The sequence below is a fragment of the Aythya marila genome (genome assembly GCF_965140915.1).
Source record: "Aythya marila genome assembly, chromosome: 14".
In the NCBI taxonomy this organism is placed as follows: Eukaryota; Metazoa; Chordata; class Aves; order Anseriformes; family Anatidae; genus Aythya; species Aythya marila.
Window position 1 is genome coordinate 439203 of NC_139055.1, and position 22125 is coordinate 461327.

Genomic DNA, 22125 nt, shown 5'->3' on the forward strand with positions numbered 1-22125 from the left:
GGCAGGGCCCTCACGGTGGGACCGAAGGGCAGCAGGAGGGAGCCGGGGGTGGGGTGGGAAGCTCAGCCCGGGCGCTGCTAACACCCGGCGGGGCTGGGCCGCGGCTCGCAACTGCCATTTTGTCCGGGTTCCTCGCCCTCAGCGGCCCCGTCCTGCCGAGCGGGGCACTCGGCTGTCCCGGCCGGCTCCGACCTCCCCGCCGCCCCCTCGGCTCTCCTCGGCCGGTGGCCCCGGGGGCCGGGCGCCGCTGGCAGCAAGGACGGCCCTGCCCGGCCGGCGGCTCCCGGTCCCGGCCCCTCGGCGGGGAGGCGGCTCGGGGGCGAGGCGTGGGGCCGGGCCGGCGCTGCCGAGCCTCCAGCAGCTGCCGGAGCCCAGCCGAGCCGAGCCGAGCCCGTCCTGCCCGCGGCCGCCGGCGGCCCCGTGGTGAGTGCGGCGCAGCGGAGGGGCTGAGGGCAAAGGGTTGAGGGCAGGGGGCTGGCGGTGTGAGATCGCCCCGGCTCTTCCAGGGGGCTCGGTGTTCGCAACCTCGCTTCCCGGAGCATCTCTTGGTGCGGGGTTTTAAATAATGCGAGGCGGCAGGAAAGAGAAAATGAAAGCCGCGGAGCTGCGAGCGGGGCAGGGAGCGCGGCCAGAGCGAGGCGAAACGCGGCTGAGGTCGGGGGGTGGCACTGAGCCCCCCGGGGACAGCACGGTTCCCTTCGTGATCCTCGCAGCTCAGACCTTCCTTGGCTTCCACACCGCTACACGCGTTCTCAGCAGAAATCGCAATTTCAGGAGTGTGACGAGTGCGTGGATATTCCTTTTTTTTTTTTTTTCCTTTTTTTTTTTTTTTTTTTTTTCAGTGAGTATTTTTTTACAGGTTTTCAGTTTTACTCTCAGCTACTTGCACCGTCCGCCCGGGCCCAGGGAGCCCACCGTGCCGTGCTGGGGTGGCAGGGCTGCAGGCTGAGCCACGCAGGGAGCGGGTTCCTCATGAGCTGGCGTTAGCTGCTGCGGAAATTCCTTCGGGGCAGAGCTTCCTCTGCGTGCCCAGCTCAATGTCTGGCCCTGAGTGCAGCCCCTGGGTGCTCTGACCTCGCAGACTAATGGTAAGGGCAGACGGAGGGGCCCGACACAGAAGCGAGTTGCTGGAAATGCTCCGTGCCAAAGTAGAAGGCTGTTGGGGTTATGTGGGAGGCAGCTGTTGGCTATCTCCGAGGGGATCTGCGGCGTGAGGGCAGGGCAGGCAGCGCGTGTTTCGCCCGGGACACACAGCTGCCTGGCAGAGATGGGTGGCTCTTCTCTCCACAGAGTGGGCCCAGCACGTAGGGGCATTGTCACCTGGCTGAACTGTCGTTGACATAGGAAGAGATCCCATATTTCATGCAAGCAGTGTTTTATTATCCGTCTTCACGTGTGGCAGCATGTTTTCCTGTGCATGAGCTCAAGTTTGGTGATTATCCTGGTAGCTCGGTCCCCAGCTGTGCTGGTTAAGCATGGTAAAGGTGGTATGTCTTTTTACGCTCCTCAGAAAGATCTCAGTAGAAATGAATGTTTGTATCTTGAACGTGTTGTTTGAAAGTGTTAAGGATTATGCAGTGCTGCTTTGGTGCCTATCTTGGCGTTATCATGGCAGTATTGAATTTCCTTGTTGCTCCACAACAGTGAGGAAGTTATTTGCTAACAGCTGAGTCTATTGTCCAAAAGGAGTAAGTGTGAAGATTTCGTTATCAAAATGTAGTGATATGCTTTCCTCTTATATTCTTAGGGTGAAATTTTGCAGGGACCTTGAGGTAGTATCCCTGCTCCTGTTCAGTTCATATTGAGCTTGGATTTCTAATTTACTCATTTCTCTTCTACGTCTCTTCAAAAATGATCATGCCTCTTCAAATGATGTGTTTATGCATTAGTTTTCAAGTGCATGCCTGAAACTTCTTACATCTAGCAGGTGGGTACATGAGGCTGGATAGTGAGAGCATACAGTGGCAATACATTCAAATGAAATTTAGAGAAATAATCTGGAAAACTAATATCGGTGTTATAGAAATGACGCTTTTATTTTCATTTATTTTCTACTCTTAATTACTCAGGTCTTACATTTAAGCTTGAAGTAAGTTATTCCAGACCTCGAGTGAGCTTCACAGTCCATTAGTCTCTTACTGTAAGGGTGACTGTGTTCTGGGACACAGTCCCAGGCATCCAAGCCCTGTGCTGCAGGTAGTTTCCAGTAAGACAAGCATTAGGCAGATGTTAATTCACCTCTAACATATAAAGGGATCGGTAAGAGAGGCCCACATGGGATTCAGAAATAGTCTGTAAAAGTCATTGGATCTCAGGAGTGCAGTACCTCCCCATATCTTGATTTTATGGCAGTTGCTTGATAACATGATGGAGAGATACTGGAAATTTCCACAGTTCTGTGCCGTATCCTTTGCTTATGTAGAGCTTTCATGGCAATCAGACAACCCCTGAAGATCTTACTGAGGCCAAAAGGAGCAGATAAAAGTGAATTCTAGGCATACAAATAACCTGTATGAAAATAGCAATTTTCAAAATAAAAAACACAGTAGTATCTTTTCCAGATTAAATATGCAGAATATCATTCAGCATACAGATCTTATTTTTTATTTTTTTTTAAGAACAAAATCCATTTTTATTCAGTGTGGTTGGGCTAAATGGTTTCAGGAGTAATGCTTTCAAACAGAATCGGGTGAAACAGTGTTGAAAATTGTGTCATTTCATAGTGTCCTGACACCCTGAGAGGCTGTGACTGTGTGATGAAAGGCCCTTTTCATGCCTCGTACAGAAAGCTGTTATGCAGGTGAACACAAAAATCCAGTATACGCCTGCAATTTGGTAGCCAAGAAGATTTTCACTTAGAGCATTTTTGTATGGTTGAGACAACCAAAAAAAACAGGTACCATCTACTGTGCAGACATTTTATGACACTACACAGAGCTAAATTGAACTAGCTGGGTTTCATGTTTGAGTTTCCTGGTGGATTAAGAAAAATTCTCAGATTTCAGTAAGCTGCCTGGAAGTCCTGTGTAAGGTAAGAGGAATCAGAAGGCTTTTCATTGCTTTTTTTTTTTTTTTTTTTACTAAAATGTCAGAAGATGAAATAATCTAACTAATTTGCTACACGTAAAAAATAGCGTGGAGGTGAGTTTCCCCCTAGCTTTTCAGTATGCTGAGCATTGGATGAAGGCTTTTTGATTTGTAACTCTGTGCTTGTGAAATGAATAAAACTGCTTGAGCAAATACAAATACAGAATGTGCTTGTGCTGGGTGCTGCAGACACTTGCTTTTGCATGCTATATTCATTTTTTTCTCTTTTCTTGTATGTGCTATAAAAAATTCCTAAGTGGACTTTGCAATAACTATTGGGTGGGTCAGATTAGATATCTGGATTGTGAGGATGTGTGCTGGGAGTTTGCATTGTCCTCGAAGTGATCCTTGCATGAGCTTGAGTAAGTCACTTCTTGCACCATAAAGTTCTCATTGTAAAGATCCAAGTCCTTCATACAGCTATGCTAACCATATAATTATTCTAAAGCATGCTATAGATAGTGGACTGTAAGATGTTAATCAAAGGACGTTTGTTGTTATGCGGTGTATTTAGGTATGTGGTACAGCAATTCCTTGTGGCTAGGCGGCACTAAGATGGAATTCTGGAATAATTAGGACCACAGATAGGCAAAACTAATGCTTTCTTCTCTTTCTGTGTATTATACTAGGTGATTGACTTGTCCAAGAAGAGCAGATAAGAAGGCTAATAAGTGCATTTGGAAACTTACCCCTAGAAATGTAAATATATTACAGTTCTGGGTGGACTAATCTTCGGATGCAGAACTCACAGTTCTTTAACTTATAAGGGTCAGGACCTATAGAAAGACATAGATGCCAAAAATAGGACTTGAGTTCAAATTGTGACGTTTTCCACTTAGGTCTCACCTAACACAGGAGTGCATTAGCCTTCTTTTTTTTTTTTTTTTTTTTTTTTAATGTGAATTTTTCAAAGCTGCTGTTCAGCCTGCTCTCAGTACTGCAACCACAAAGAGGCACGCTCTCCTTGGTTGTTGTGCTAAGTCTTCTTTCTGGTTTGAAGATCCTGCCCTGCAGACCCCATGTGGCTTTCAGATGGGGTAGGCATAGAGTTGAAGGTGTGGGAGTACAGAACAGGGCAGGAGCAGGAGAAAAGCATTGACACCTTGCTGTAAGTATCTGCTGGGTGGGGAGAGCAGGAGCCAGGTGTTAGTGAAGTGTCTGAGACCAGGCAATGCTGCTCTGTCTGCCCCAAAGTATAACAGAGTATGGGTTATATAGGTCATGATAACAGGAAAGCATACAGTCCCCACCTTGTGCAGCAAATCCACCCCTCCTGATACAACGGCGTTACTTACAGTTCTGGGGCTAGGGAGGTCTCAGTTCAAAACAAAGCTGCCTTTCAGTAGCGTCCAGGGGCCTCCAGCAAAAAGGGAGCAGTGTTTGGCTATGTGAAAGGATGTAGGAGCTTACCTGTCAGAGAGATGCTCTCTGTCTCTGGGTTTGGAGTGAACGAAAGCACCTTTTGGGGTTAAAATACCAGCCCCTGGTATTTCTTGTTGGCTATCTATCCGCATTATGTAGTGTGTATTGATTTTAAGTAGCCCTGTACAAGCTGTAGCCTGGTAGGACAGTCTTGGGAATTTGGGCTGCTAATAACTGTTCAGAACAGTGGGGAAGGTTGACCTGGTTCAATATAATTGTAAAGCTTTGTTTTGACAGGCTTTTTTTGCAACCAAACAGGTACCTCAGGCTTGAACTTCCAGGAAACTGGGGCATAGACTGCAAAACAGAGACTCTAAGGAGAAGTACGCTGTGGCGTAATGTGGAAGAATTGGATCAGTCAGGTTGAGTTGCTTTCTAATTAGGAGGTTACTATAGAAATCCATGAATGCTTTTGTCTGGAAAGAGAAGTGGGTCTGTAGCTGCTCCTACTGTCTTGTGGGTCCTTTGATAAGCTTAGTATTCTATGCTTTGGGTGTTTTAAGATAGTGACTACTTGGGTTGCTGTTTCTAGCCAGAAGAACCAAAAGCTGTTCAACTCTTGAGCAAACAGACTGTTAGAGATGTGGCTGTTTGTAAACCATTATGTGTGTGGTCCACATCTGGATACCCCCTTGTGACAGTGTGCTAACCTAGAACAGAAGAAGAAAAATTGAACACTCAGTTGATTAGAACAAAGTCTAAGAGAAGTAATTTCCTCTCTGCACAGCTCTGAAGATCAGTTTCAGGCTGCAGGAGAAGCCGGCAGTTTAAGCACCACACATAAATTCTCTCACTTCTCCCCACACACATTTTTCAGAGGTTCATTCTGAAGTGATAGTAGCAGTAAATGTTTTATAGCTACTTGTGAGATGTTGATTAAGTGAATAAATTTGGAGATGTATACTTAAAATGCTCAGTGTGGCTAGCTCTGATAGATGTGATAGTTAATTCAGTTGTAAACATTGCATCAAATATTAGTTTGGTTGATGTTTGCACTGCATAGAGAAGGTATAATTAATACCTAAGTGGCAGGTTGTTATTAGCACTCAGTGACTACAAAGGCAGCGTTCAAAAAGACTTTCAGAGTTCTGCTGCAGTGTCTGACCTTGACTTGCAGCACCAGAGTGTGTTTCTGGATGAAATTTGATGACTTCAACATACTGGTGGTAACAGGTATTGTGATGGAAAGAGAGTTTTCTGGACCATACTGGATGTTTTCCAGAAACTGACAGTGCTGTATGACAACACAGCAGTGCAGGCAATCACAGTTGGGATCGTAAAGTTTCATTAGGACTTGTCCCATCAAGAATTTGGTCTCTCACATTCAGGCAATTTGTTTCTGTTCCTAAATGTGCTTTGATATAATCACCTTGCTTTATGGTATGTAAACAGTCTGTATTAGAGCATGTGTTCTGGCAGAAATGTGCTGCCTGCCTTACACTGTCCCCCTTAATATGCCTTCCACTTGTTTGTATTCTTTTGGTTAGATGTAATTTACTTGAAAACTAGCATTTAAAAAATGTGATTAGATGAAATAAAGTCATTGTGTAAGCATTAAATCTTTTCAGGTGGCAAATCTTTACAATATTTGGCAAGTGTAATCACTGTGTTTAAATACATTAATAAATGCGTAAATAAATGAGGTTTAGACCAAGCTATGCAATACAAAAAATACACTAATTGTAGTTAATTTTCAGCAACTGAATTGAAGTGACTGTTGTACCACAATAAAACTCCTTGTCTGTCGTTGGACTGTGGAACAGACTGCAAAGAGCATTGTTATCAAGGAAGCCTCTCTAAGAATGCTCTTGCATTCTTTTCCATTTCACAACTTTACCAGCAGCAGGTTTATTCTACAGGATATCAGCTTCCTTCCTAGAGAAGATGATTCCTTGTTTTAGGGGTTGTAACGAGGAGGCTCTTTCCAAGTTTGATTGGAACTTGCTTTCTCTGTGCTTAACCAAGACTATTGGCCCTTGCTTTTCGTATCTACTGATCCGACTCCATTTAAAAAGTCTGACGTAACACATTCATTTAGTCAAAATGTTCCTTCTTTGTGTTCCTAGGCAGTCCTCAAGATGGCAGCCACGGCAGAATTCAGCAGTGTCCAGTCAGTGGCAGAAGTGCCAGAGGGAGATGATACTAAGCATGTTTTCCATCACAGAATGTTCTTGGAACCTCAGGAGGAGAAGAAGGACTTGAAGGCTCTGATGGTTAAGCGAGCAAAGGAAATTTGCAGCTGCACTCCAGCCAAAGTTAAAGACTGTGTTTTCAGTCTCTTTCCCATCTTGCAATGGCTTCCTAAATACAAACTAAAAGAGTGCCTTCTGGGAGACTTAATGTCTGGTGTGATTGTGGGAGTCTTACTAGTCCCACAGTCAATTGCCTATTCTCTCTTGGCTGGACAGGAGCCTATCTACGGCCTTTATACGTCCTTTTTCGCAGGCATTATTTATTCCATATTTGGAACCTCTCACCACATCTCCGTTGGTATCTTTGGTGCACTTTGCCTGATGGTGGGCCAAGTAGTGGATCGTGAAGTGCAGAGAGCTGGCTACGACTTGGAGGCAGCCACTGTTAGTGCCCACACGGATACAGTCATGCAGGTAAACACCACCATTGTGCCTCTGAACCAGACGTCGCAGATCCTGCTCTGTGATAAAACCTGCTATGCAATAAAAGTGGGAGCCACCATGACCTTCATAGCTGGAGTTTATCAGGTGAGAGAAGGAGGACAAACAGGTATTCTGTGGAAACAGTTTTAATTCTCTAAGTGATTGTTCCTGTGGGCTGTCTGCTGGGGTTGCACATGTTCCCTGCATCTCAGGCGAGTGGACGAAGGGTAGGCTGGTGGTCTCAAGTTACTGTGGTGCAAGAAACTTGTCTTTGTCCTCTCCTTTTCTAAACAGCATTTTGTGCTTGCTTTGTTACCATAGTGGGAACTGTAAGGACTTGCACTGGAGCATTGCCTGACAACACCTGCTGTTCCTGTAGCTTTCTGCTCACCACCTTCCTTGCCTTGCCCTGGAACTGGCTTATGTCTTGGGCCTCCATTTTGTTGGGCCAAAATGTGGTGTGTCAGCTTTTAATTCCAGACTTGGGTCATTTGGCTTTTCTTTTATCGAAAAATAATCTGAACAGAAAAGCTATTTCCAGTTTCTTTTCATTTGTTGATGTGCTTGTAAAACTTTGCTGTCTGCCCTTTCAAAGCCAAATTGATGTCATTGTATGAAAAGGATGCTACTGAGATAAAATAGTGTTGTATTGAAACAAAACTTTTAGTTATTACCATATCAAAATACATTATTTAACAATATTTTACTATTTTGTCTCTGCTTACTTCATAGAATTGCGTGCTTGCTGAAATTAAAGCAGATATCTTTGTTTTTAGACTGTCAGACATTAACTAGGATGGATTTAATTTTAACAGTACTGCAGAGCTGTGATATTTCATTTCGTGAGTTCACATTCATTTCTTCCTGCAGTGGCATCCCTGCTGGTAGCTAATCAAATTGTAGAGGAGAGGAAAAGGAGACATACCTTTGATACTCTAAACCATTGCTTTTAGGCATTACCTAGGACTTTTTCTTGTACTGAAAGATAGTGTTGAATAATTTCACAAATGTTCTATGTCGCTTGGTGTACAGTGGATTTATCACTGTAGGATGTAAGCAGTTTTGGAGCTGTGATTTGCACTGAACTTTGAAGGTACAGTTAAGTTTCTTTATTTGAAAAGTCAAATTATTTTATCTTCAGTCACTCTGAATGTTAAGCATACTTTACTTGCTGTCTCTCAGCCTGCCAACCAATAGATCTTCACACACTCGATTTTTATTAGTTTAATTTTAATGGGAAGCTCCAAACAAACTCACATTCTCTTTGTATTCATAACTTTACAATCAAATTACAAAAAGCAAACCTGGTCACATCAGTTGCCTACAACACAGTTAGGTAAGATGATTATCACTACTTTGGTTTTACAGCTGGGAAAACCTTGAATTAAATGAATTACCTAGACTGTGGAGGAGCCTGCTATAGGTCTGGAGCTGAACCCATGTCTATTCAGTCCAGGCTCCAAACTTGCCTTCTCTTCAGTAATGTTTTGAGATTCTTAGGAAGTTTCCAGCCATGATTAGCCTTAACTACCTAATGAAATATATCAAGATGACACTGCTTAATGTTTAATATGTGTAAGTTCTGGCCTGCTGTCTTCAGATAACAGTGTAGGCAGCCCTGTTGGCCATCTCGGGAAGTTAAAAGGTTTCTAGAAAAACCTGTTGAGATTTCAAAAAGTTTCTGTAGCTGCTGTGAGAAAGTCTGTGCTCTGTTTTGCATGAAGGGTGGTGGGAAGGAAGGGAAGTTTACCAGGTGTGAAGACACACAGGGTAGGTATCCATAAAACCACTCATTCCTGTGGAAGAGCACCAAGGATTTTTCCGTTTGACTAACATTAATAAAAAATGAATGACAAATGACAAAAAATTATCTCTATTCATATATATGTATTTTCATATATTTTATATATTCATATATAATCTGCATCACAAGGGCAGCTCATATACTTTCTGAGCCAGATGGGCCAAGCTTTATACAGTGCAAGGGGCAGCTGGTATGCCATAAGCTGTATTTTTATAGCAGGTTGTGAGCTTGAGTGGGAGACAGACAAAAGCATAGGTTTTGGATCCCTGAAAAGTACATAGAAATCAAAAGAACTTGTGAGAGAAATGGCAAAAGTGGCTAGTATTTCAAATGCTTTTTCCCTTGTGTTCCTTTTTTGCCCACTAAGGCAGGCAGAGGTACGTTGAGCCAATGGGTAAACAGTAGGCACATGTTCAGAGTATGGAGACCTCCGTGACCTCTAAAAAAGCCTTCTCTGTGTTGGAAATGCAGTTCGTTTAAGTGCAGTGCAAAAAGAGCAGCTGAATAATGGAGACTCTCTGCTCCATGTTGACACCATGCCTTGTTCTCCAAGGCCACATATGCTGCTCTTTTTATCCCACTTTCCTCCAGAGCCCCACAGGGATGACTTGTGCAAGGTTTGGATCCTAATCTGTTTTGTGTGGTTGATTCCTTGCAGGTGGCCATGGGTTTCTTTCAAGTGGGCTTTGTCTCAGTGTACCTCTCCGATTCGTTGCTCAGCGGATTTGTCATGGGTGCCTCCTTTACCATCCTGACTTCACAAGCTAAGTATCTTCTGGGTCTGGACATTCCACGGAGCAGTGGTGTTGGCTCCGTCATAACCACATGGATAAACATCTTCAGAAACATACACAAAACCAACATCTGTGATCTCATCACCAGCTTCTTGTGCTTTCTTGTTCTTATCCCAACCAAAGAGCTTAACGAACACTTTAAATCCAGGCTTAAGGCTCCAATACCAATTGAATTAGCTGTGGTTGTGGCAGCTACTCTGGCATCTCACTTAGGGAAGCTGAGAGAAACATATGGCTCGAGCATTGCTGGAGAGATCCCAACTGGGTTTCTGCCACCCAGACCTCCAGAATGGAACCTGATTCCTAATGTGGCTTTGGATGCAATCCCCATAGCCATCATTGGCTTTGCCATCACAGTCTCCCTCTCAGAGATGTTTGCCAAGAAGCATGGTTATACTGTGAGGGCCAACCAGGAAATGTATGCCATTGGCTTCTGCAACATCATTCCCTCTTTCTTCCATTGCTTCACAACAAGTGCAGCTCTTGCCAAGACTCTTGTCAAAGAGTCAACAGGCTGTAGGACCCAGATTTCTGGCATAGTGACTAGTTTGTTAATCCTAATAGTCCTCCTTGTGATTGCACCATTGTTTTATTCCCTTCAGAAATGTGTCCTTGCTGTCATAACTATTGTAAACCTCAGAGGAGCCCTGCGAAAGTTCAAAGACCTGCCAAAAATGTGGCATTTGAGCAGGGTGGACACAATAATCTGGATAGTTACTATGGTGTCCTCAGCACTCATCAGTACTGAGATTGGTCTTTTGGTTGGCGTTTGCTTCTCTATGCTCTGTGTCATTTTCCGAACTCAGAAACCAGAGGCACCCTTGCTTGGCTGGGTGGCAGAGTCTGAAACATACGAATCCCTGTCTGCTTACAAGAACTTGCAAACTAAGCCAGGAGTCATGGTGTTCCGTTTCGAAGCACCCCTCTACTATATCAACAAAGAGTGCTTCAAATCCACACTGTACAAGCAAACTGGAGTTAACCCAGCCCAGGTGAAGGCAGCAAAGAAAAAGGCAGCAAAAAGAATGCTTAGACACAAAGAGGTGGGTTCTGGTGGCAACCAAACTGGCATCTCCTTGGAGCTTGTCTCTGAACCCTTGGGGTTTCACACAATAGTGATCGACTGCTGTGCAGTACAGTTCCTGGACACGGCAGGAATACGCACGCTCAAAGAGGTCTGCAAGGACTACAAGGAGATAGATGTCCAGGTGCTACTGGCTCAGTGCAATCCTTCGGTGAGGAGTTCCCTGATCCGCGGAGAATTCTTCAAAGAGGGCGAGGACCACCTTCTCTTCCACAGCGTGCACCATGCTGTGGACTTCGCATTGGGTGTGCAGGAGCACAGTGGGACCTCTGCTTCTAAAAACTAGCTGGAGGAAGGCAGGAAATTGGAACAAAGTCTGGAAAAAAATGGGTGTGGTCTGTGTGTTTGTGTATGAAACACATGTGCACTCAGATGGAAAGAGGCAGGGTTGTTGGTAACACATTGGTTACTGTGCAGTGTGTTTTAATGCTTTCCTTTGTCTGCCAGGTGTAATGATTCAATAGGTGGTACTGAGTGAAGGCAATTCTTAACTTGATTGTGACCAGTCTGTGAACTGAAGAGTTTTCATGTGGATTTTCATCTCTTTTCTCTTCTGTCATCAAATTTCCGTTTCTGTTCGCCCCCCGAGTTTTAATCATCAGCATTGAAGTCTGTCTGGATGGGACAAGATCCTGAAGGAGCCTGGGCATCCTGTCTAGCAAAGTGCTACAAAGCAACATATTTTTTGTCTCTAGTTGTGGTATTGCTTTTTCATATCATCACACCTTTATATTTTTAAGGAATGACTGACGGGGACTGTTGGCTCTGGTCTGTAATGTGTAGTCCTTAGCTGGTGATTCTGAGACAGCTAGGTAAGTAAAATCTAGACATGCAGGAAAAAAGTCTTGACGAATAGCTTATAACTACCTATCACCTCTAAATGCTTTGTCGTCATCTTCTGACAGACTAATGCAGCCAAATCAACAGGGACATGATTTTCTAATTTCTACGCAGGTTTTTACATGCCAGGAAAGATTGTCTCTTTAGCTTGGTTCTCTTTGGATAATCTGGAAGGGTTTTTATTCAGAGAAGATTGTTTAGAAGTATGATTCATGCTTATGGTCAATCATTCATTTTCCTAATGTTTAGGAGCACTTCAGAATTGTGAACATTAGATATGGAGATCTGTAATTCATGGGTCTCAACATACTGCAGCTCTTCATAGCCAGTTTTACAAGCCAGGCAGAGTCACAGGAGCCAAAATGAAAAGGGCCTCATAGACTAGCCAGCATCTGTCTATGTCACACAGACTTTATGTGTGAATACAGGTTTTATGGACCATAAACCCTTTACACATGTTCAGTCATGGACGTTTTGGAATGGGGATGGTAGGCCAGAAAGTACAGAAAAAGAGCCAGAGAGGATTCTGCTGAAAGCTGTTCACCATGTTAGTGTAAATAAAACTTTGTATTTTGCTTTTAAATTATGCAGAACTGTAAAGAGTGTCTGTTGTTCACTCTAAAATAGAAGCACTGAGTAGGAAGGCTCTTCTCTGTTCTTACAGCAATAGAATACAATTATGAAAGTATAATTGAAAGATTAACTTTTTTTTTTATTTTTTTCTTTTTTTTTTTAACTGAGTGCCAACTATACCTAGCACACCCTACACATTTGGAAGAGGGTGGTTTCTCCCAGGGAAGTTTGCAGTCTGTAGTCTGTGCTGCGGTTTCTTGACAGCTTTTACAAAGGAGAAGATGTTTTATACGGACAATATGCTTAGTCTTAATCATTGAAAAATAATGAATCAAGAATCAAAAGGGTAATAAAATGCAATATAAGTCATGAAACATCTTCTAAATAAAAATCTATTGTCTTTTTTTTAGGATTATTTTCTACTTTTTTTCCTGAGCAACTAGTAACTGTTCACTTCTTTCAATGAAAGCTGAAATGTCACACGTCACTTCATTGTAGGAGCCTAGACCTCAAGAGAATGAATAGATAGCAGAAAGATGAGTCCCAGGACCTAGCAACATTTGTATGTTAAGTGTGTCCTACATTTTTTAGGACATTGTAGAAGCATGTAGAAATATTGAGGAGATGGGCAGAGGGACACACTGTAGCATATAACTGAGATCCTAGAATTATGTGTTCTAGAACTGGCATTATTAAGGCAAAAACAGGTCTTCAAATACCAGAGATAAAATTGTAATGCTTCTGCAGTGTTCAAAAAGCACAAATATTTTTCTTTCATAGCCTTAGGGTGTGTTTATACAAGGAGATGAATCCCAAACAGCTAGTTTTTTTTTTTTTTTTTGCATGAACTTTTTTTATTCTGTGCTGAGAATCCCTTATGCAGTTTGGATAATTATAATTAGCAAGCTTATGTTACCAAAGCGGGGGCCAGCGTCGGGAGGGAGCAGCCATGTCCTCAGCAGCTTCAGCAGCCAGGCTTCTGCTTCAGGAGGGCTTTTCACTTTAAGCAAAATCCTCCATGCCATTTTTAAACACTGATTGTAGCTATTATTTTTCAAGACAGCAGAATAGTGCTAGAAGTGCCCTCTCCTCAAAGTCGTGATGAAAAATTAAATCACAACAACCAATAAACGGTGCACCCTGTTGAGGCAAATTTTCGTGCTTACCCCCAGCCACTCTTTCTCACTCTCTTGCCCCTCGGGCTTGTAGCTGAGAGGGAGAGGAGGACCGAGAAGCTGCTCTGGCCCACCAGGAGACATCCTCTGAAGCAGGGATAAAGTAAAGTAGAAGTTGTTTTGGGTGAGTTTTTCCTCTCTACACTCTCATGATGACTTCTACCCTTTCCATGCTGCCCAGGTGAAGATTTTTTTGACCTGTAACTGTACAGTAGGGTAACAGAAGGAGAAATCAGAAAATATTAACATTTCTTTCAAATTCATTTCCACTTGTGCCAGGGAAGGGAGGAATAAGAGTGTTACTTCCAAGATGCAGTAGTTCCACGGCTGTCAGGATGCATATTTGTAGCACCTGGGTATTTGTTTGCATTAAAGCACAATAAAACAGCCATAAATTGATTTTCAAAGAATTAATTTGGATTACAGCTAAAAGATACACTAAAGTGATTTATGTTCAGGTAGAGCACATCATGCTTGGCTGCAGTGCTGTTTGTGTAGCCGCAACTGGCAATGTAGCTTCCAAATTCCATTTCAAACAAAACATTAAAAAAGCATAGTAAAGTCCAGTGGTGAAAGCAGCCAGCCAAACAGAAGAACAACTTCTGATGTTCTTATTTAAGATAATATCCGGAGGCCACAGTTTATCCTCTGTATAAACTCACACAGCCCTGGTTAAAAGGGAACAGAAATAAATACCAGTTGTCAGAGAGTTTAGTGTAATAGAGAGTCACTGGACGTTAACTGGAGATTAGAGCTTATCATGGCAGGGATTTCTTTAAACTGTGATTTTAACCATTTTCTTTTTAGGCCAATATTTTCTTTTTAATGGAGATGCGAGTCTAAGCAAAAGCAAGCCTCCTTCATAAGAGGAGTATGCTTCAGTGTGTTTATGGACCCTTTAGAAGTAATCCAACTTCATATTTAGGAATCAGGGACCACAGCTGAAAACTGTTTCCCTAAAAAATTTGATTAATAAAGGAATTTCAGACACGCGTACGTGCCTTTTGCAGCTGTTTGACGAATGCAGCAGCTGTATTTCACCAGTTGTGTTTCTGTGACGTGGCTGTTTTCTGTTCTGGAAGGGGCTCTTCTGCCGTCTGCTGTCTAAAATAGACAGGGGAATGCATGTACTGGATTTTAAAAGGAAAAGTCTGCCATACCCACTGCCATCTAGCCCTTCTCTCATCCCTGTCTCAGCGTAATGTGTAATCTATGGGAAGAAGGAATCCCAGAATGATTGTTTTTGGGAACACTCCTCTGACCAGAGAGCAGTGACGTTTGTCCTAGCCGCAGCTTTCAGAGCGCTGGGCCAGCCTGGAATGTTGTGTAAACCCCCTGATCTCTAGCAACTCTGCTCCCAAAGGCATTAATCCAGCAATTACCCGTCTAAATGAGGAATTAAGAGATAATTAACGAATTCATTAATGATAACAACACAGCATTATGGAAATGAATACTCACAGTCTCAGCCATGTTAAATGCTCCTGGAAATGTCTTTAGTATTCTCCTGCAAAATGTCAGACTTTCTGCATTTATTGCTGCTGTATATAGCAGGTTCAACTCCTCCTAATGTGCCAGTTGCAGTAATAAATGTTTAACTTGTGTAAATGTTTTGATGCAGAAACAGTTTTCAGTCTACTTCGTAAAGTGGGAAGGTGCTGCCACTATGCACATGGTGCTTATCTTTGGATTTATGATGACATGGTGAGCCCCAGTCTTGTGCGATTTAGTGATCCTGATTTCCTAGTAAGTCATTGCAGCTACAGCTGCTGCTCCCTAATTCGCTGCCAGATCCACCTCATCACCTTCTTCCACGCCTCTTTTTGTGTTTTGCTTACAGTCAAACACATACAATGACTGTAAGCAGAAGAATTGTTGTATATTTTGCTATTGCCTTTGAACTGCTACTTAGTTTTTGCACCAAGGCTAAAGCAAAAAGCTATAAAACAGCCCCAAAATATCCCGGTCCTCTGGGCTCTGAGCCTGGGATGAAGGGAGCTGTGGGCAGCCAGTGTGCCTTTTTCCATAATGAGTGTAATAGTAACGCAGGGACCAAGTTCCTGCTCAGTGCTGCTGCATGAGTCAGTGTCATGTACTAGGTATTATCAGGGATTTCTGGTTTTGTGCTTATTTATTTTTATGTAATTTTAATCTAATTCTGTACTGGGCTCCCCCAGCCAGGGCAGCTGAGCTGCCATGACTTCCTCACTCCCTCCCCACCGGGCTGCAGTGATGAACGGAGGGATCCTCTCTCTTGAGAAAAAAACACAGCAGTTCCTTCATCTCTGCTTGCTTCTGCTGGCTTGTGCTGAGAGGCAATAAAATCCATCGCTGACAGGCCTGGCATACAGACGGGAGGTTCTGCAGGCAGAAGAGCATCCTGGCTGCCACTCTGTGCTGGATCCTAGATCTACATCTCAAACCTTACTTGAAAAGACCAGCAACACTGCACATCTCCCCAGATCCAGTTCTTTGAATCTTCCGCCCAAGGGCTTTGCAACCTCACTGTGCCTAGCTGCCTGCTGCCATCACCCTGGTGTTGATGCTACGAGTTTTTAAGGAAGTCAAAGGCATCACCCACGCGACTGGACTGTCATAGACTGCTGGTCTACCAGAAGATCATAGAACAAACTGGAACAAGAGGAAACCCTGTTAGTTGAGGGTGAAACTCTTCAGGCAGATAGTTTGTTTCAGGGCATTATCTTCTGGGTTTTCTTTCACATGCTTTGGAAAGGTGATTAAGTGATCAAGGTGATTTAAACTTTGTTTTAATAGCATTACCTGAGCTAATGAAGCTGCCATGGAGGTAGCAGTCGTCTACTGCTAATGCCATACAACGTGCTTTGTATCTGTGGAGCTTGTTGTGCTTTGTGTCTCAGTCTAGGATGCTAATAATGATGTAAGTGTTTGCACTAGAGGGTTTTACACGTCTGCTATGCTGGCATAGCTAAAGGGTCAATCTCTTCAGTGCAGATGAGGCACTGTGCCTTTGCACTTTAAATAACGTTGTTACGTCCCAAGAATTACTTGCACTCAGTTGTCATGTTTGTAAGCCTTTGGTGGAGCAGCTGCACATGTGAGAAGCCACCTGTCTTTATTATTTCAATCAAATTCTACCTGAGGTGGAAATCATTTTGGGTCTTGCTTTTTCTTTTGAGATGACTACAATGCTAAAAGTGAGGCCTCTGGCTAAGTAAAATTTCAAATATTTAATACATATATATGTATTTAGTGCATAATATAATTAGTACCTTTCTATTGTGTTTTATAAATAGGCACATTGCTATTTTTCTAATGTGCAAATACATAAAATATTACAACATTTGATGGAGAATCAAATCCCTGTTGTGGAAATGTACTGCCTAAAATACTTGGATTGCCAATCTCTGCAGCAATGAAAGCACTTCGTTCTTAGTCCAGCTCCCTGGTGATCTCAAGACTCCACAGGACAATAGGGAACCAAACATTTTGCTGGACTTGGGTCCAAGTTTTTAATGTCTAATCTTTGTCTTTAGGAATAAAATTTTGTGTATATTTGAAGTGCAGCTGAAATGTGCTTAGAGGGGTGAAGCTTCCCTTTTTCTGGTAAGCACACGGTGATTTGATTTCATCACCTCTGGTTGCTAACAATCATTTCTGGTACCATAGTATGCTATGGGATATGATTTCTGAATTATTTTAAATTCAGAGTGATTTTAGATATTATTCATGACATAATGTTTTGCAGAATAAATAATATGGCAAAAATTGCCTGGAGCAGCTTTTTCACATTTGGGAATCCATTTAAACAAACGTGACTTCATGAATGGAACAGGCCACGTTGGCTAGCTGACCTGAGCAGTTTACAGTAGTTTATTCCCAAATAGTTTGCAGAAATTGCATAGCACATATAAGAGATTGCCTTTTTACTGATTTATCTGTGCGGTACAAATGAAGTGTAACATTTCCCCCAGTCTGGTGCTGGGATCCATGGTGCTGGGGAAGCTGCCTGCTGCGTGGCTTTGCTCCATGCTGGGTGTGTTTGCTAATGCATACTTCACTTTGCCTTGGGCACAGCCTGAGAAGGGATGCGATGCCATCAGCTCCTCGCTGAGGGCTGTACTAGCTGACCAAAATTTGCCATGAGAGTTGTATTGTGTCAGTTGTTGTCATACCAAAAAAATGTAACAGTGGGTTATATCCTCTGCTTATTGTTGCCTTTCCTTTACACTGTCTCCATCTGCTAGTTCTTTATCAATTGTCATTTTTAAATACTAATGTGCCTTATTGTCATTGTATAAGATGTTAGCACAGCAATTTTTATCAAATGTGGTAAAATCTTTGTGATTTCTTTACCATCATTAAAAGATATTTATGTTTTTTTTTTTGTTTTTTTTTTTTTCTTCCTGCTGTCAGACACATGCCTGATGCCTTAGCAGATGTCGCAGCTATAAACTTTAAGAGGAAAAACCACACATACCTGAACAGTGAACCCCTAATCCCTGTTTCTCTTGATAGATGCAGCAGACCCTGTGGTGAAGCCTGGTGTACACACAGCTGTGTGCACATCCTTATTTCCTAAGCTAGAGATAACATATATCATAAACCAGAGCATAGTGTTCTCCTGGACTTGTGTGTATTTGGTACACGGTGGCACATGTGGAAGTTTCCTGCCAGCATAGAACAGGGCACTGGCTGACAATACACGGACAGCAGCAGGCTTCATCTTTTTTTGGTGCTCTGAGCATCTCGGCTGTTGTTTGTGTCCTGAAGGGAGCAGTAAGAAAAGCGATGCCAACCCTGTGCTGTGTCAGGGTGAGCAGCACCCTCCTGTGGGCCAGGTGCAAATTCCTAAGCTGCAGGAAACAGCTTTGCTCAGGTTTGGTGCTGTGCTGTAAGAAATGTGTGCTTGCAGCACATGGTATCCACCTTTGTGGCCATAATAAATCGCTGCAATGTGTTTTGGGGTTATTTGACATAGCAGTTATATGCCCTGGTCAGGTCACGGCCAGTAAGAGTCAGAGCAAAAATAGACCAGCTCCGGGAGCAGCTCTGGGCAGTTACTGTAAACGTGTGTGCCCTTGTGTTACACAGGATTTTATTGATCCAGCTTTTACCTGAGGGCACCTTTTACCTTAGGAAACCTCAGAGCACTGCTGTAGTTCCTGCATCGGTGCCAAGAGTGGTAGGAGCATTCAGTTTCAGGTAGTGCTGGCAGGAGCTTTGCACTCTCCTGAAAAGCAGAGGACAGCTGTTGCCTTTAGCAGAGCAATGCTGGTGCCTGCTGATGCAGAGCCCAGACGATGGGCTTCAATTTGGAGCACCCTTTTTGCTGGTGCCACATGAGGCTCTGTCTTCCCTGCAGACAACCATAATTGTCTCCATATGTGCTCCTGTGCCAGAGGAGACTCCCCAGCCACGTCTCCTTCTGTTAAAAATCTGTTGGCAGATCCAGTCTCATCATACGGTGGGTGGTTAGAGATGTGCTCCAGTTTCTGTGCTTCTTACCTCCTGATGGGGCATCTTTGATTCCTGGGGCACAGAGATGTGACTTCTGCAGGGTCCCTCCCCGTGGCCATGGTGCAGGGAGCTCAGGAACCACACTGAGGCTGCTGTGGAGCCGTGGGGCATGGCTGTGGTGGTGGCAAAGTTGGGTTCATCTCAAATAGGGTGACCTTGTGGGCCGGCCAGCAGCTAAAGGGGCCGGTGGCAGCCAGCACAGCCTCGGGAGCATGGAGGGCTCACAGGTAAAACACACGGGCCCAGCCTGAAATGATGCCAAACAACCTGGGCCAAATGCCAATGCGGTATGAAATAGTAATGTGTTTCCCTGCTTTTATTTCATTGCATGCATCTCTAATCAATTTAATCAGCTTACAGAGCCATTATAGAATTTTCAATTATTAGCTGGATAATTTGGAAAAGGGACATAAGCACTGGACGTTTATCACGCAGGAAAAAGCAGGAAAACAGCAACAACCTGCTGTGAAGTTCGCAAGGCATTGTTTTCATCTTCCTTACATAGGCTGAGATTGCTCCCCAAATCCTCTAGCTGCTGTGAAGTGCTGGTTTCTTTCTGTGTCCTACAAGTGGGCATCCATGTTGGGGAAAGGACCTGGGGCAGGGCATGTCAGGGGGGACCCAATCTGTGGGGTCCTTGATAGGCTGCCAGGTGGTGTTTGACCTCTGTGGCCAAAGATGCTCTTCTGCATCCATTTAGCTCTGCTTTCCCTATGCCAAATCCCTTTCCAAGGACATAAGCTCCATTTTGTATCTTCCAAAATACACTAAAAAAAAGCATTCCTTGCATGTCTGTCTTCACAGCTAATTGCTGGCAGAGAGCAGTAGTCCAAATTATCATTAGCAGTCCTCTTTATCATTGTTTATTTGTAGGCTCCTTGGACCTTCTCAAGCTTTAGAGCGGAGTGACTGCATTAACAGGTGCAGTCAGTGCAGCAGCGACAGTTCTGGCCTCACATTGTCTGAAGATAACTTTTCTCTTTGTCTTGCATGCTCTGCTGTGACCCCTGCACATTATCATAAACTCCCCTGCAAAATAACAGGAGGCTGCAAAAAGTGTTTTATTTTCTGGGATGACCTAATGTACTGCTTCCACATTCTCTGGCATTACCTCTTGCAAAAAAAAGAGTGAGTAGTTTATTTCTAGGAAACCATAGGAGAGGTTCTGTTCATCTTTTTTGTCCCCTGCTTTTGTTGCAACTCGCCATGTCTCAGCAGTGTGACCAGTTCAGGGTTTGTCTCCTTTTTCTCGTGTTTCCCTTAAAAAAAAATAATAAAAAAGTGTTATTGCAAATGACTACATCTTGAAAATTCATTTCCACGTGGAACTGAATCAGCAGCCATTTGAAAAGACAGTTAAGCCCCAAATCTGAAGGGAAAGAAAAGCACCTCTCTCAGCTACCTGGCACCATTTCTTGGCCCTTGCTGTGTTTTGTGGAAGTGGGCTGTGCAGAGCAGGGGGGTGCCCCCCTGTGCAAAGGCAGGCTGGTCCAGTTCTGGGGCCAAGACACTGGGGATGCTGCTTGAAGTGCTTCCAGGAGCCAAACAGTCGTAAGTGCATTCACGAGCCTTAAAACAGTTAAATCACTGTGCAGTGCTGTTAGCTCTGTTCCAAAGAAAACTGCTGTATTAACCAAGATGTCAGCTTGTCCTGCTAACCATAAAGGTTGCACTGGTGCAGCTCTGGTGAACTCGCTACGTTTGCCCATTGCAAGATATCTGGGTAACAATCACGGACCCGGAGAATTTTATGTTATGTTTTTTACTACAGGACAGAAACACATCACCACCCCCTGTAAGAATGAAGTCGGTCTCCTCTGTACTTGGAGTGTGGGTTTCCACTGCTCTGGTTCTAGCTGCTTGCGGTGGAGTTGCATAGATGGATGTCACATTGCTCACATACCATGCTATGAATGACATTTCTGAATTTTGTCCTTCCTGCTTGTCTTAGAAAGAGGGTAAAGTGTTGCTGATGGGCAAAGTCCTGCCTACGCTTGCAAGGTTAATACTCACTGTCCGTTCAACCCAACCTTTCCCATAATGGAGTTAAACAGTTAGGTGAGTTTATGGTGCCAATAAAGATCCACTCTGGAATATGCATTTGAAAACAAATTATTTCAGAAGTTTAGCTATAGTGACCTTGCGTTTGGAAGACTTTGCAGCCTCAGCCAGCTCAAGGTCACATGAAGTGCTGTGGGTTTTTTTTTAAGCTTGTCTGTTACATATTTTCCAGAGTAAATGTGAAATATTTCCAGCTCCTACCCTTACCCCACCTCATGCAGCAGAAGTGATTTCAGAGGTGTATGCAGTGTTAGTGTGAGCAAGGATGCTCCTCCATCCTCTCTGCTGGGAGGGAGGATGCAGAACGGCCTCTCCTCAGTGCCCCCAGCTGGAGGGGCCAAGCAGAAGCTGCCCTCGCACAAAGAGCTTCCACTTCAAAGAGATCAGTGCAGAGAACCAAAGCCCACAGGGAAGCCAGCTGGGACGAGGAGCTCAAGAATGTAATAGCAGGGAAAGTATGGAATATTTTAAAATCGAGTATGAAAAGTCAACTGAGAATTTGCACACAAGAAAGGGAAAAAATGTAGGGTAGGCTTCAGACAATTAAAAAATCATGTTCACAAAGGATGGCAGAGGAAGTACAGAGACAGAGGAATGGAAAAAGAACTGCACACTGAGAGTTATACCTGTGAGAAGCAAAAGAGAATGGGTAAATCAAGACTTACCAACTTATGCCAAGTGGGAAAGGAAATGATAACACACCAAAGAGAGCCAATACATGGAACAAGATGGAACTTGGAGAAGAATTGCCATGCAGTGAGGGCGGGGTTCACGTTAAAGGTAGCCTAGATATTGTCACAGTTGGAAAATATGCTTTGTCCCATTTCTTCGGAGGACAGTAATGCGGAAGATACGGACAAGATCAGAGATCCAGAATTAGAAAGGAACGCTTCCTAAATAAGATCCAAATTCAAAGGATGGATTGTGCTTAGACATGTTTCATCCCAACAAATAAGCCAACTTAAAAGACTGGCCAGCTCCTAAGTGACAGGATTTCAAGATGAAGGAATCATACAAAAGGTGGAGATCTGGGTCCTTTGCTAAAGAAGGAGATTGAAAAAAAAAAAAAAAGGAAAATCAATGGAGATGATATCAGACAGGCCAAGATACAAAATGAGCTGTAACTTTGAAGGACTATAAAGGGATATGGTTTAGTGGAGGGCTGTTAGCG

The 22125-nt window shown here is 43.6% G+C and overlaps 1 protein-coding gene across 2 annotated transcripts; it reads left to right on the forward strand.

Annotated features, from left to right (window-relative positions):
• The first annotated feature begins 67 nt into the window (after positions 1-67).
• On the forward strand, positions 68-17817 carry SLC26A2 (solute carrier family 26 member 2). Of its 2 annotated transcripts, none has more exons than XM_082771822.1 (3): positions 68-423; positions 6576-7229; positions 9587-17817. In XM_082771822.1, exons 2-3 carry the CDS (start codon positions 6588-6590, stop codon positions 11090-11092), a joined length of 2148 nt encoding a protein of 715 aa, XP_082627948.1. In that variant the 5' UTR covers positions 68-423; positions 6576-6587; the 3' UTR covers positions 11093-17817. The 2 variants fall into 2 exon arrangements, with proteins under 2 accessions (XP_082627948.1, XP_082627949.1); XM_082771823.1 differs by lacking the exon at positions 68-423 and adding an exon at positions 584-785.
• The last annotated feature ends 4308 nt before the right edge of the window (positions 17818-22125 follow it).